The 16920-nt window shown below is 33.8% G+C and overlaps 1 protein-coding gene across 1 annotated transcript in view; it reads right to left on the bottom strand.

Annotated features, from left to right (window-relative positions):
- LOC129222423 (cell adhesion molecule DSCAM-like) overlaps window positions 1-16920 on the bottom strand; it is a 100073-nt gene that overhangs the window by 55355 nt on the left and 27798 nt on the right. The window contains exons 5-6 of the mRNA XM_054856935.1: window positions 16195-16312; window positions 13490-13665 (exon numbers count right to left, since the gene is read on the bottom strand). Of these exons, the coding sequence (XP_054712910.1) occupies window positions 13490-13665; window positions 16195-16312 (294 nt within the window). The remainder of the gene's footprint in view (window positions 1-13489; window positions 13666-16194; window positions 16313-16920) is intronic.

Here is a 16920-nt window from a genome sequence, read left to right as displayed (position 1 = left end):
CAAAGTCACACTTACTGCAAGAAAGTCCTGAAGTAGCCCCACGTTGGGCGCCAAATTGTAACGGATTCGGTGCGACTTCCACTTTCTTGAAATGAAGACACAGTTCTTGATAAAAACACAGGAGCTTTATTTGCACTATGTACAGGAGATATCGTCAACAACTGCTAAATTATTCATCAGCAATTAAGCAATTATCACACAACACCGTAAACTCAACGTTTACACACGTATTTACTTCCAAATACGAAAACAACACAGCGAAATGCCTCGCAATAAACAGAGCAAATACGCTCTCAGTTCGAAATCTCAATCGAAATTAACTTTTATCCAGCGTAACGGCTTATATACACACCGAAAAGAAATCTCTCAAATATTCCACACGCTTCTGGAAAATACTAGACCGTTATCAAATTTTATCAATGAACAAAAAGGAAATAGGGGATCGTATACTTTAGCCATATGAAAAGGGGTTGTATATTCATTACGGAAAACTATTTACAGGTTACGTTACTACAATAATTACTATTTACAGGATTTGTAACAGTATTAAAGTATTTATATGAAAACGCACTTCATAACTACCGGGAGACTACAAATATGCTAGACACAACTCCTAGATGTACAATAATATAAAATGTATTTCCAGTTAAATAAATACCATAAGTTACTAAAGAATGCATCATAATGACTGGCACCAAGCTGAAGAAAGCTGTGGTACTAAAAGAAAAACCGCAGACATTCAGGATTAATATTCGCTTGTTCTAAGGGCATTTAAAGAATTAAAATATTTATATGAAAATGCACTTCATAACTACCGGGACACTACAAATATACCAGACACAACTCCTAGATGTACAATAATATGAAACGCATTTCCATTTAAGAAAATACCATATGTTATTAAAGGATGTATCATAATGTCTGGCACCAAGCTGAAGAAAGCTGTGGTACTAAACGAAAACCGCAGACATTCTGGATTAATATTCGCGTGTTCTAAGGGCATTTAAAGAATTAAAATATTTATATGAAAACGCACTTCATAACTACCGGGACACTACAAATATACCAGACACAACTCCTAGACGTACAATTATATAAAACGCATTTCCATTTAAGAAATTACCATAAGTTACTAAAGAAAGGAATCATAATGTCTGGCACCAAGCTGAAGAAAGCTGTGATACTAAACGAAAACCGCAGACATTCAGGATTAATATTCGCTTGTTCTAAGGGCATTTAAAGAATTAAAATATTTATATGAAAACGCACTTCATAACTACCGGGACACTACAAATATAACAGACACAACTCCTAGATGTACAATAATATAAAATGTATTTCCATTTAAGAAAATACCATGAGTTACTAAAAAATGTATTGTTACGGATTCGGTGCGACTTCCACTTTCTTGAAAGGACGACACAGTTCTTGAGAACAACACATGAGATTTATTTACACTATGTACAGGAAAGATCGTTAACAACTGCTAAATTAATCATCAGCAATTAAGCAAATATCAATCAACACCGTAAACTCAACGTTTACACACGTATTTATATCAAAATAAGTAAAAATACAGCTCAAAAGGCTTCACAAAACATAGTAATAAATGCTCTCCAGCGCACCGCTGCAACGATTCACAAGCAAAAACTAACTCGAGACTGACTTTTTATATGCGGGCGGCTATTTATAGACATCGAAAAGCTTCCACAATATTCCAAAAGATTCCGGAAAATCGTAGACTGTTATTTTATTTCTTTCCATTAACAAATTTTATCATTCAGAAATGAAGGGTCCGTATACTTAGGCCGAATAACGGGGGCTGTATATTCATTACTAGAAACTATTTACAGGTTACGTTACTACAATAATTTTAGATGAAAGATAATTTAATAAACGCCAAATTTAGCTAGATTACGACAAATTAATTACAAAAAAAAAACTATTTACAGAATTTGTAACAGTATCATAATGTCTGGCACCAAGCTGAAGACAGCTGTGGTACTAAACGAAAACCGCAGACATAATGGATTCGCTTGTTCTAAATTGAGATAATTAAAGCGGAGCATATCTAAATCAACGTGCTAGTGATTTCTGCAAGCAATTTCATCTAAAGGCTTTTATAGGGGCAATAATCAAGAGATATGACTGCAATAAATCCGTTGCTTCGAGTTGACTATTAATTCCTTTGACTCAGTTGATTCAGCTCAGAAATTGTAATGTCCATAAGTACTGTTTGTCCATGGATTGTATATAATTTGGCAATCTGCCAAGTAAAGACGATTCCATCTGAATGAATCTAGCAGGGGAGAAAGGAAAATAACGCTGGGATTTTGATGCACGCGTTTTATAATGTCACTAGTGCCATATTCATTTATTGCATTCTCTAAAATAAAATAAGGGGAAACAAAAATAGTTTCAATGGAAACAACAAAAAGAAAATAAAATATTTTCATTTCGTTCAGGAACGTTAAAGCAAAATGGTAAGCTCAAAACTTTGTTGTAAATAAATAAATCAATTAGTTTTTGCCGTGAGAATATAGATCGAATATACTTTAGATTTAAAAAAATATTGCTGTGCGCAAATTTTCATTTTTACAAAACTAAGGCTAAATAATAGAGAGGAAAAAGTGCACATCTGAAACAAACCAACATCCCTATAAACTAATAGATGTGTTCATTTCCGCCTATAAACCGGACATGAGCCTTTTCATGTAATCGATGGTCAAACAGTAGATATTACAAAGTGTAATGCAATGAAAAATGATGTGCACCTCAGGCCTAGACTAACGCAAGTCTAAAACTGCCAACTTAACTACGACTACCTACAATCAGGGTCGCGCCGTCCCTATATGCAAGATCGTGTGACGCACGACGGCGCCAGAGTCAAAAAGGCACAAAGCTCTACCGTTCTAAAATGCCACAAACGGGGAGAAAAAAATCAAGTTAAATATCTAATGGTGACGGTGAAGTTATACTTCTCAATAAAACAAGCATTCCGTCTTGCTGTCTATGTAAAAGGAAAAATTATTGCCTTGTGTTTGAACATGCTATTCAAAAGCGCAATCTTTTACCCTGAAAACACTTGATGCTAATTAATGGACACATTGCTACTTAATACATTAGCATTTGTCAGCCTAATGTAGAGCCATGAATGCTATTTCGGGATGTCTATATAGTACGAGGTTGATCCTACGAAGTGCAACAAATTTGCTATTCCCCCTTTCGGTTCTAACGGTGAATATGGTATATTATAATTTGTGCGAAATGACTTTTTGCGATTTTTAACTATTGTTCGTGGTAATTCGACTGCTTCATGTTATCATACATTAAAAAATACGGAAAGCACATTAGCATGTTATTTGCTTGCGCATTATTTGCACGTTGTAGACAATAATTTAGGTTAACCTTTTAGTACGAAAAAGTAACGACTTGACCATAATTACAACATTCGATTCTCTTTACGTTGTAGACAATAATTTAGGTTAGCCTTTTAGTACGGAAAAGTAACGACTTGACCATAATTACTACATTCGATTCTCTCCCCCCTTTCTTACCCTTAATTATTTATGTCGTAAAGTAACATGTCATAAGCGTTATCTCGATATATTAAAAAAAAAAAAAGTAACGTCAAAGAAATTGTCAAAGGATGTCTGTGGTGGCCTGAGTTCAAGAGACGCCAGAGCACCTACAGCTTTGAAATAGTGCGCAAAGTTACTTCAAGTCCCGGGGGTTTGCACCTGAGTTTTTCCTCAATAGGATTATTTTCTTTGTAATTAATTTTTTAAGTTAAAATTTCACACCGCAATTGCCTATTAAAGGGATGAAAGATTTCCCAACACTCCTTAACATTCGATGTCGTTCAAAAGAGATTTTTTTCTTCATTCAATGATACTTGTTCCAAATTCTCAATTAGTTAGAACAGCAGATATAAGGGTTTTTATTTTAGCGGAAAGTCCTAGGCTCAACTCAGTTCAAGCTCGGAGCTAAAGAGCGAAATATATTTCTAGAGACCACGAATTTTAAAGACACTTTTCAAACATATAAAACTGTCGTTTTGCAATGCACAGGAGCCCTTTAGCACTTATAGCTGTGCAAGCTGGTACAAGTAAATTTGGAAACTGGAAAAAGAGTTATCTTCAAAGTTTTTTTTTTTTTTTTTAATTTCTCGGTTATGCATATTTCTATCAAGTTTCCTTTTGTGTTCGGGTGGGAGCCAGATTGTGCTCTTATTATGAGCTCTTTACTTAAATTCCATTTCCTACGGGAAGTAGAGAGGGATTTTCATTTTGTTCGAAACGGAACTCGTAATCTTCTTTTTATAGACAATTAAAATCCTTGCGAATCTAATAAGATTGCAGAGCATTCTTCGTGGGTTGGTGAGCAGCAACGAGAAAGGGGCGGAGCACCCTAGCACTTTAAAAATTTGCTTAATGAAACGTATTAAATTAATTTGTTCCCGACTGTAAGTTGATAGTGTTAATCTCAGTTCGTTAGTATAAAATGTGTTCAGTATGTAATATACGTTATATATAAATATGCTTTCAATGCTATTTCTTAAAATGTAAAAACTTATATTCCAAAAAATGCATTTAGGTGTACATTTTGACGAAGCGCAAAATGTTCACACATTGTTTTTTAATAAATTAAATTTCAAGTATTTTTCCCCATATTATATTTGTCTTCAAAATCTCACTCCAGGTGTCAACTATATTTTCTCCGAACGCTACTGCATAAAGGCGCTCAAAAGACATTTGCACGACGGCGCCGATCAAGCTTGGCGTGGGCCTGCCTACAATGCGTATGAGTAAGCAGTTCGTACTACGTGCGTAACCACAGCTAAATGTATTCTGTTCATAGGGTCTGTGTTTCACTATATACAAAGAAATTTCTATCGCTGCAAGGGCAATTAAGTTTTCTAATGTCACGTAGGGGAGGTGCGTTGTTTTTTCCACATAGGAACACAATAACATTTTTAACCAATAGCGTACGGGAAACGTTTACGTCAAGAAGAAGTGGTGATAAAACTGATTATCTCCATTGTTTATTATATTTTTCCTTTTGTTGCTCTGTTAGTGTTAGAATAAGTATACATGTTCGTTAGTGATTTATAAATTTAGATCATGTGAGTGTTTTCGTTTGAGTTTCATTTTAGAATTTAAATAACAAAAATAGTAGTGGGTCAGAATATATTTGTAGTTAGGTCGAAATTGAAAAAAAAAAAAAAGTTAGGTATGATAGTTGCTGTTGAATAACATAGAGTGCAATCATCCATTTATTATTTTGCGCATTGTATCGTCTCTCCCTGCATTGTATTTGCTTTCCTTCAAAGCCTGGTTGAGGGACGCCGACTTCTTTCGACGCCGTACTCAAATGGCTTAAGCCCTGGTTTCCTAGAAGCGAAATCCTCGAGCTTTAGCGTCGCTATTCGACGTGACGCTGAAATGAAAGTCAAGTGATTCCGACGTGGCCACTCACGACGTCGATTTCACTCGGGCGCGCATGCGCAGAAGAATCAACTTTTCCTCTCGGCGATAAGCGATGCCGAAGGTCAGCGATCCGCTCCTAGGAAACCAATGCTTTAAGCCTTGGTTTCCTACAAGTGAAGTCGCCAATCTTCGGCGTCGCTCCTCGCCGAGGGGAAAACTTGATTCTTCTACGCATGCGCGACCGAGCTAAATCGACGTCGTGAATGCCACGCTGGAATCACTTCAGTTTTTTTGTGTTGAGTTGCGTCACGGCGAGGAGCGACGCCGAAGATCGGCGACTTCTCTGCTAGGAAACCAGGGCTTTACTGAATTCGGTGTAGAATCTTATCTTGTGCATTCAGCCATAACAGCGTCAATTATAAAAGGGAAAAAATATCCTTGACAATTATTTACCAGTGCAAAAGATGACGAGTCCCAATCTATGCACCAGCCAAAGGTATTTACGCTATTCTAAATCGTAGTGACAGTATGACTTACATTACTACAGAAACAGGAATAGAAGCAGTAGTATTGCGTTTTACTGTATGGCGTTTGTTGATAAGTTGAGGCTTCTTTGACAACCCCTTTCTCATTTCTAACGAATTGAGGTCAGTGTTGACGGTTAAAATGAGATACAGTGATTTGAATGAAACGACATGTGATTGGAAATTTTACACGTATACTTAGTGGATTTTAAATGCCAACAGACGCTGTTTAACCGATTGACTGGCAGTGTGCTGCATATCCATTACGAAATTTAACGGAGGCTTTTTAAAAGCTAGACTAACAGTTTAAAAATCTATCCATAACCAGTGTACATTAAGCAACAGGTGCAGTTACAACTTCCTTTTAACATGAATACAGATGGTTTGTCCTATTGGATTTCGTTGCAGAGGAGACTACATTACACTAAACAATGGTTAAATTACCGAAAGAAAATAAAAAAAAAAAAAATGCACGGAAAATGCGAACTGGGTTTTAAATACAAAAAATGACATAAAAACTTTTAGAATTTTTAAAACTTACGCCTAAATCAACCCATAACGACGATTTAAATGTAAGTACTTGAATGCGCAGAATTGTATTATTATTATTATTATTATTATTATTTGTGAATGTCTGATATTGTTAAAAAAGTCATATATATGCACTTTTGTTTTGCAATAAACATTCAGGTTGAACATTTTTTGCTTTTATGTTAAAATACTTGGCGTGTATTTTATGTCTGTAATGCTAAGATTGTCCGTTGTTGCGTTGTTTAATGCGGCAGTTTGTAATAGTAGTTTTCTTGTTTCCATCCACTCAACCATCTTTTTTTTTTTTTTTTGAGCAATCGCGATTGCTTAGTGCTTTCATTTGACAGTTTTTGGTCCCTATGATTTTATTTTCCCACCGCCACCCTCCGCATCATCACCGTCGACCGGCTCCTCACGGTGCTGCTCCTATAACGAAAGCCGTCTCCAGGTTGCATCCATGTCCTACACACACGCGCATACATGCACAACTACACACACACACACACACACATACACAACTACACACACGCACACATAAACACACACATAAACCTACACACATACACACACAAACACATACACACACGCATACATACAGACAACTACACATACACACACACAAAAACATACACACACACACACACAACTACCCACACATTCATGCCTGCACACAGACATAAACACATATGCCTACACACACATACACATACCCCACCACACACACACATTCATACACACAACTACCCACACACTTATGCCAGTACACAGACGCAAACACACATGCCTACACACACATACACATACCCCTGCACACAAACGCACATATCCCTACACAAAAACACACATACCCCTACACACAAACACACACGCCTACATGCATACACTCGACACACTCGTGATTGCGAAAAACATAATTTGAATTCAAGATGTCAAAATTCATTTTTTTTATTACGACTAAGAAAAATATTATAATCCAATATACCGTGATACTTTCTTACGGGTATAAAAATTGCAATTCATTAGCCAACAATGTTCCGTACACATGAAAGATTGTGTATCTATTAGCAAGTGTATGAAAATTAGACTGACTAGACATGAAACTGGATGGAAATACGGTGCATTAAATATTGATCAGCTAAAGTATCATTGCATTGTTGAAGTTTATTCACAACGTATGTTTAAGAATCTATATCGATAGTAATGTGAAATTGCTCTTCAACATTTTAAATCGAAATATATTATTAGACTACTAGATGACCCAGCAGACCTTATTCTGCCACATAATTTTGAACTACTTTGATATACCCCCTCCCCCCCCCCCCCCAATCGGAAGTTTGGCGACTTTTTTTTCTCGCCAAGCAAAATACCTGTTTTATGGCTCAAAATTCCCTGAAACTTTTCAACAATACTATATACAATAGGCATATTGAATTCTAAAAGATAAAAATAATTAATAGAAAAAAATATAATTGGAAAATACAACCAGATTTGCAGCAAAATACAGCAAGTCAGAAATCTGCTTGATCACTTCACGAAGAAATGGCAAATGAATGAAATGGCGCTAAAACGTATATGAAATCCAAAAATTGTTGCCACAAAACTTTTAAAAAAACCTCAAAAAATGGTATAAAATACAAGAAAATACTAAATTTGGAAACAGCAAAAACCTAAAAGCTGAAAAAAAAAACTTAATTGGCAACAACAAAATAAGAAACAGCAACCCTAAAAAGTCCGTAGGGAGTGCCAGATTTGGCGCGTAATTTTTTGGGGGGTATATCAAAGTTATACCCATAATTTTTTTCTAGGATTCAAAAACTTCGTTGGATAATTTACAGCTTCGTCAGAAACGCAAACTATATCGATTGATTTGTATGATACCATATTGCCAGGTTGTATCTCGACGATTATAAATCGTCAACCTCCTCATTTTTTTGCTGCCAAATATGGCTCTTTTTGCAAGCCAAGCGCGAAGCATGTATTGTGTGCGTACATCACGGTCAATGAGAACATTTTCCCGAATCAACGATGGTGCTGAAATTAGTGAGCAATGTTATGCATTCAAAATTTTCATTCGTCGATATCTGACAATGGGTCCGAGAACTTGACAACAAATGGATCTAGTAGCATTTGGACGTACATGTTTTGGCTCGATCTTTTCAATTACGATACAATGGCAAGAATTTCAAGTAAACTTTAATCTCATCAGCGACTTTTGAATGTAGAATGACGGATATGTTTGTCTGACGTCACTTGAATTGAGTAACAGAGTGCGTTACCTTTTGATGAACACTGCGTTTGGATTATTTTGAATATTCAGTGGCAGCTTAAATGCTGAATGAGCTATTCTGCATCCATCCAGTAAAGTTACTGAAATGCAAAATGATGCATAGGATAATGCGATGTCAACATTAGATCATATTTCGGCAAAAAATTGCAAAATGAGAAATTTGCAAGTTTTACATTGGGCAACCCCCCTCCCTCGAAAAAAATGCATCTTGCCTCCCCGAAACTGCCAGAGGTATAATCAAAATTTCACTACCCAAATTTTGTTTCTTTTTCTTTCTTTCTTTTTTTTTTTTTTTTCTTTTTTTGGTCTTTTTTTTTTGTTCAAAATTGGGAATCAAAAAACACCTATAACCTCAGCGTTTTACCCTTCCACTCTTTAATCGCGAATTTACCAATTATCAAAATACCCCTGCAAATAGCGAAATTTAAAATTATTGCAAAAGCCTTACTTAAATTATTCAAATATTTTATATGTTACCAAATAGCAGATGGCAACAAATAAAATTTTTAAATCTTTGAGAGTTTTTCGATGTTTTGCCAAAGCGTCAAGTCACACTAATTACGTATCGGTATAAAATTTGTATATATAAATATTATGACCTATTCTCATACCTGCCAAATACACAAAAAAAAATTCATAAAAAACGGTCGATCCGTTACGGAGGGAATGAAACACAAACACCGTGACATGACAGTTTTATGTATTAGATTTTTCGACTTTTTTTTTCTTTTATTTGGTGTCTAAAACTTGCAACTCCAACGAACTATAGGGGGCACTGCAGTCACTGACTAATGGCGAACGAAAAAACTAAAACGAACGCATGTGGTAACGAAGAAAATGGTAATAAGTCTAGTAAATTTTGTTCGTGTGCATGATTTTTTCGCTTTATTCTTTTTAAATCAATTTTCAAAGTCTTGCGGATATTCTGGCCCACGTAGAAAGAAATGAGAATTCAAGAAGCATTACTAAACGTCAAAGATTAATGCAAACTACGTAGTTCGTAGTTCTAAGCAGCTACTTCCACGATGTTGAATTCGATATTTATCAATTCTTGATAAAACTGAATAATAATTGTAGCCTGACAAGAATAACACTTAATGCTAGAAAATTCAATATGACATTACAAATTATTACCAAAAGAAGATGATACTTCTTTGCTTTGCTTGGCTAGCGCTTATTGTTTTGCATTTGTAGCTGAGTTATTTCTCTCGAATTCCCGAATCGGTTAGTTTAAAATTTTTCTGTTTCGATGTTTCTAATTTCTGAGTTACGATTTAATTATGTCATGTTATGCAAATCATCTACAAAATTCTTACGGATATATGGTGGTAGTTTTCTATTCAGTTGATTGACCATTATTTCTTTTTACTTATCGAATTCTGTAATCTTACTACCATTTTATTCCACTCATGATAAAAATTAAAAATGGTTTAACTAAAAACGCGAAATCTCGCCAAGGCTACTTTGCTCGCACAATACTAAAACTATAACCGTAAACAAATTTGGCGAAACCTTTCAGCTGAGAATAAAAGGAATAAAGTAAATTCTTTTTCGGTTAAACTTTTTTTCATTTTGCTCAACGATAATATATTCAAGAAAATATTTTGCATACTGTCCATTCCAACTAAATGCGGCTGTAAAATATGGTTAGTTAAATTAATTTAAGATTAAAAAAAAAACTCATATTCTTACAAATTCATACAAAACAATAAAATGTTTTACCTTATATAATGTTATCCAAGTTTGTTAATCCAGAATAACTCATATTTTAGAAGGAAATAAGGAAAACTAACATTATTTTGAGAAGCTCGAGAATACTACTAAGGGACGAATTAATTTCTGTAGCTGAAAGCAAACTAAGACACATCGATTGCGTTAATAAATACTCATAACAAACTGCCTGTGTTTACGTCAACAGACACACGTGGAACGCAACGTGGCAATGTTTTAGTTTCATCGGCAGTTTTGTAAATCGCCGCAAGGTAGCGTATTCGAGCGCTGGAGTTGCGAATAACAATATTCTCAAAATTTACCCCTTCTACCCCCTCTCTTTAAACGTTTTAATCGCAAATCTCCGAATTATCAAAATACTTCCAAAAAAAAAAAAGCGAAACTGAAACCATTGAAAAAAAAAAGCATTGCTTAAATTAGTTTCAAAAATTTTTTTTTGTTACAAATAGAAAATAGCAATCAATAAAATTTTAAATCATTGAGAGTTTTTGAAGCACCATCTAGTGGGGCCATGTTCCGATATTTTGCCGGAGCGTCTCAAAAAAAATTCTGAAAAGGACTTCCTAATTACCATGCGACATGAAATATACTTTATGTCCTATTCTCATACCTAACAACTACACATAAAAAAAATTCATGAAAATCGATCGAGCCGTTTCGGAAGAGTTCAATAAGTAACACCGTGACAGGAGATTTTTATATATTAGAAATTTATACAATAATGTCTCGCTGAAACATTCTTAATTAGTTCGAGCTAATGCCAGAATGAGAATTTTAATAAGGTAGTAGGTATATTTAGCTTTAAATAGCTATATTGGGAAAAAAACGAAGGGTCAATTGGGGAAACGATGTTTGTGTCGTAAATAAGTAAGAATGTGTTCAAAACTTAATTCATTAGACAAAAATTGGGAAATAAATATTGTGAAAGACACAATGAAAGCTACAACCAGGCGCGTAATAAATATTTTACCATAAAATAAAAATTACAAAAAGTAGTAATAAAGTTGACTCTTGACTGCATCTTATTGAAATTTGGCAACATACCATTTTTACCTTCTAAAACACTATAAGAATAAATTGAAGTTCTGTAATGGGGTCGTTTCCAATACTTTAAAAGTTTTTTTTTTCTGAAAGACCATGCTTAAAAACATAGGATCTTACCATTTTTTAAATAATTTGTTTAAGTTTAATATTTAAAAAAAATTACATAAATCGGTGATCTTTCATCATTTACATTTCTTGCCGATGACATCACAAATGATGAAATGCCATTCTATGTTGCCATTCTCAGAACAAAATATTTAATTCGCATCTTTACTCACGTGTATTGGCAACGATATGGTTAATAGCAAGCGTAGAGCGCAATTTTAATTCACTTCTTGATTATCATAAAGTGGAAACGCGGTACAAAGATGCGCCAAAAAGCATCTTTTGTGACGTCATCTAGACCACGCCTTGTTTGAAAAATCGGACATTTAAAAAAAAATTAAAACTAACTGTTGGGAAAATAAAAAAAAATTCTGAGTCCATGTTTTTTTTTTTTTTTTTGCTTATTCTATCAATTTCAATGACTAAAAGTACTCCTCTTGACTGAAGGAAACAATCCCATTGTCAATAAACAAAAAAAAAAAAAAAAAACACTCTCTAAAGATGACAATTAATCAATTTTCAACTTGTAAATGTACCAATCTAATGGATTTTTTTTTTTTTGCACTTTTACGCGAAAATTTTTTTACCCTTAGTTTAGTGCGATTGAAAATACCTACGTCTTTTAACTACAGTTTTACTAATTATGAGCTAGGGAGGAAGTTTACAATTTTCAGCAATGTTTAAAAACATTTGATTCTAGATTATTCGTTGTTGTTTTTTCCGGTTAAAGCCCAATGCTGACAAGTAGTTCTTTAATCATAAACCATACTTCAACTAAATTATAATTTAAAAGTATTTTTCTCATAATTTGAACAAAAGTTCAAAACCAAAGGGCATAACAGACAGTGAAAAGCAAATACATGTAAGTGGCAAAAGTAAAAATTTGGAGATAATCAGTACAAATAATAAGGGGCCAGCTCCTGTGCTTTGGGGCAAGAGATGGTAGAAGTAGTTCTGGTGGGTGGTGTTATACAACCATGAAATAGATTTAAAAAAAAAAAAAATCAATGAAAGCCTACCAAGGACCTTATCTATAAACGAGTTTTACTCAAAACTTGAAAATATCTACCTACACACCTTTGCTTTTCACGATCTCATATGAGGCACTGAGAAGCAAAGTAATGGGACTTTTTAAAGTTCGTCATAAAACGCATTTAGAAACGCAAAATCACAAACACATACACACATACATACACGCACGTACACACACACACAAACACACATACATTCACCTACACACACATGCACAAACACATACAAACACACAAACACATACACACACAAACACATACACACACAAACACATACACACACAAACACATACACACACTCAAACACACACACACACACACTCAAACACACACACGCGCATACATACAGACTAATATACATACACACCTACACACAACTACACACACACACGCTTACATACAGACTCCTACACATACATACAGACACCTACACATACACACACGCCTACATACACACACACTCGTGATTGCGAAAAACATAATTTGAATTCCAAATGTCAAAATTCAAATTATTATTATTATTTTTTTCACAATCGTGGTGTAAAGCACGCCTTAGTAGCACGTGTAGAGCTACTAGTTCCACCCCTTGCCCGAAGGCAGATTAGAGTATTTCCTATTATTTCTACTGGTTATCTCCAAAATTTTAGTTATCACACTTACCTACTTTTGCCTCATATTTCAAAGTGACTTTTAAAAAAAATATGCATTAAGGGTTAAATACTTTTTTCTTCATTACTAGAATTTAAAATATAAGGAAACGATACTTAGAAAAGATTCAGATTTTCAATAATCACTAATAAACCTTACCTGTAACGCTTAATACGCTTTCAATCCGTCTTTCTCCTATACTGTTCCTGACAATGCATTGGTATATGCCTCCATCCGAAAACTGTATGTGTTTTATATTCAGAACTCCTTGGTTAATCCATATTCGTCCATCTTCTTTTATGGGACGCAAGACGCCGGATACGTCTTTCATCCACCTTATTGAAATAAAATTCAGATATTTTAAAGAAAGCTGAAATGGTAGTTTCCATAAACTAGATTTAGTAGAGATACCGTAATTAATTTTCAAACTCAAAGTAAATGTCAAATTCGACAGCATACTGAAGATTAATATCTTACTTAATTTGAAAGATTAAATTAAGATAGGTCGAATATATTTTTATCATTTAATTCTTGTGTAGGAACTAATTTTAAAAAAAGCGGTTAGCATACTGGCATTATGTTAAAAATGATTGCTTCTTTTTCTGAAGTTACTTCAGAAAAGAAAAAGAGAAAAAAATGTCTTCGGGAAAAAAATGGTTTAAAGATGATTCGTAAAAAAACATTTGCAAAAAAATGTAAATACTTTTTTTTCGTTTTCATTTTAATGTGAAGACGTTAAAGTTAAAGTGGCTATTAAATGGAAATCTACTAAACCCACATTTATCAACTTTTGGTACAGTTTTATAAAAAATGCCATGGTTAAAAAAAAAACAAAAAAACATTTTGATATCTACCTGAAGGTAAAATTAATTCAATCCAGTGTGGTAAAACAACTTTCGAGAAAAAGACATCGGTTTAAGATGTTTTCTTTAGTTCCTGTATCGCTTTGCAAAGTATGTTTATGTTTATATCTACATTAGTTTTCTTTACTCAAAACTAGTTTAAGAGCAGTAAGTTACAATATTTTTCATTTTAATAAAGAAAATTTGAACTTTTTTTTTCTTTTCAATTTTTTGTTTATTCGAGACAGTTTAATAAATGACAAAAACTTTCATATAAAAAATATACAAAAAAAAATTGCACAAATGTTTATAAACAAAAATTTTCTAACATAAAAACACCAACCAAAAAGAAAAAAAAAGCTATTTAACCTCGAGTAAATGTAAATGTAATGCACGATTTCACTTTGATACTTTTTCAGTTCTAACTCAAAGCGTATCAAGATAAATATTAAGTTATGTTTTGTGCCACATTCCACAAATTGTTGAAATTACCACTGAAAACAGTAACTTCAACTATCCCCTTTAGAGCTGAGAGCTGTTATCTCAGTGTGGTAAGAAACGCTAGATATTACGTTCTTCAGTCAGGCAAACTATAAAGTTCAACTTCAGCAACTGTCTGATTTACACTGTAAAAAAAATCCGAAATATTACTGGTTAATTCCGTGGAACGTTTCGGGATTTCAGAGGTTTTCACCTATTTCCCCGAAAAATCAAGTATGTTCGCAAAAGAGTTTCCTGAATTGCTAAAAGATTCACGAATGCAGACGTCTCACTGGTGTGAAAGATATTTTTTGCTACCAGCTTGAAGATTGACTGAGTGTGTTTATTAAGTGTATAGGCTTTAGCTTGATTACGGCCCGTTCAGATTGCCTAAGTTCCCAATGGGAGCAAATATGTCATTGGATAGCTGCAGCTTTGCGAGGCATGGAATATGCTTGGTTCTTGCTCACAATTTTCGTGTAGCTTTGGCCATGGTTGCTCTAATGCTTTTAGAGCTTTCTTAGTAAATCAGGAAAGTTTTAATCAAATAATTTAATATTTCTAGAAGGTTCACGACTGGCTTTAACAGGAGAGATTTCCCAATATTTCAGAAAGGTTACTGACTTTTATCGAAAACGTTCCTGGTTTTTGCAAGATATGTTACTGGTTTACACGTTTCTGAATCGTTTTTACAGTGTAGGTACCAATATGAAGTCAAGTCCCGTTATGCAAAAGTTCAGAAATTCCTACATGAATCAAATCGTCTAGCAGTTACGATTTCAGCTGCTTCTTAAAGAAAATATGGTCGAATTAAGCAGCTAATTTTCCTACCAGACCAAGCGGTGACGTTAGAGAAATAGGCCACTTGAAATATGTGCTTTCTGCTGTTATTTGTGATACCATCATTAGCCATTTACATAAAATGAGGTTAATCCATTCTCAAGATATGCTAACAGTGATATCTTGTCTCGATCAGTACAGAAAATTCCAAAAGGGAAGGTTTAGTAAAAATCACCAGGTGAACGTCTTGCTTTGTTCATATTATCATATATTGCTTGAGGATGTATTTTTCGCTTATACAATATTTTTTAAGCGTTTACTCCTTTTGTTTTAAACACAATACGCGTTTCTTGCTGAAAAAATCATTACCAGCTTAATAAAGCGAGCAATATTTGTAAAATTTAACAGCAGTCTGTCCATGAATCTGTAAGTTTAGGTTTTTTTTCTTGAATTACTTTTAGCAAACGAAATCTTCTCAAACTAAACGAGAAAATGCAACTTAAATGTAAGTTTTCTTTAAATGCTAAAAAAAAAAAAAAACTGCGGTAAGAAAAGAAGTAATAATTAATTGAGTCAGGTTATATGAATTCCAGAAAGTAATTACCGTTGCAGAACAACCTGCCTGTCAATTAGAAAGTAGGACCAACTGCATTTACGTATGCAACTAAATCTTTCCTTTGGATCTAACTCTAAAAGTTATTGAACGGTGAAATGCAACATTTAATCTGTATTTAAATACAAAAACGGAGAAGTAACGTTTACTTGTAACTAGGTGGGGGTGTTCCTTGAGCAACACAAGGCAGTTGTGCAAAACTGTTTTCTTCAGCTCTGACTTGAGGATTGCTAAGGGTTACTTTCGGAAGAGTTGAAATTTGAGAATCTAAAAGAAATATGAGAAAAAGGAGTAATTTTAAAGTGCAAACATTCGTTCAATAAGAGGAGATTACACAAACACAAACACATATACATGCACACATACATACATATATATATATATATATATATATATATATATATATATATATATATATATATATATATATATGTGTGTGTGTGTGTGTGTGTGTGTGTGTGCGTGTAGTAGTAGTTTCGAAAATGCAATTTAAAGTTCGTTACTTCAAAGTTTTCCAACCTTCTCTTCTTCTCTTACTTCAACTTTCGTCTTTAATTAAAGTCAGACTATTTCAAACTTAACTTTAAACTTTTGTGATTTTAATAATCCTCTAAATTTTCACATGCAGGTGAGTCACTTACCTATATATACTACTAATTAGAAAACCTGTGCATCATTTACATTTTCATAAGAGTTTCTTTAAATATTCGTTGCCAATTTAAATCTTCCATTTCAACTGTCTTAATTTTAGATCTCTGCATTTTAAGATTTGTTACACATTTAAAAGAAATGCTTTAAATCATATCTGAAGTAAACAATAGTATAATACTTCTACGAAATTATAATTTTAAGGGATTGGCCATAAAAGTTTAAAG

Source organism: Uloborus diversus, chromosome 5, assembly GCF_026930045.1.
Source record: "Uloborus diversus isolate 005 chromosome 5, Udiv.v.3.1, whole genome shotgun sequence".
Taxonomy (NCBI): Eukaryota; Metazoa; Arthropoda; class Arachnida; order Araneae; family Uloboridae; genus Uloborus; species Uloborus diversus.
This window is presented reverse-complemented; position numbering and strand designations above follow the sequence as displayed.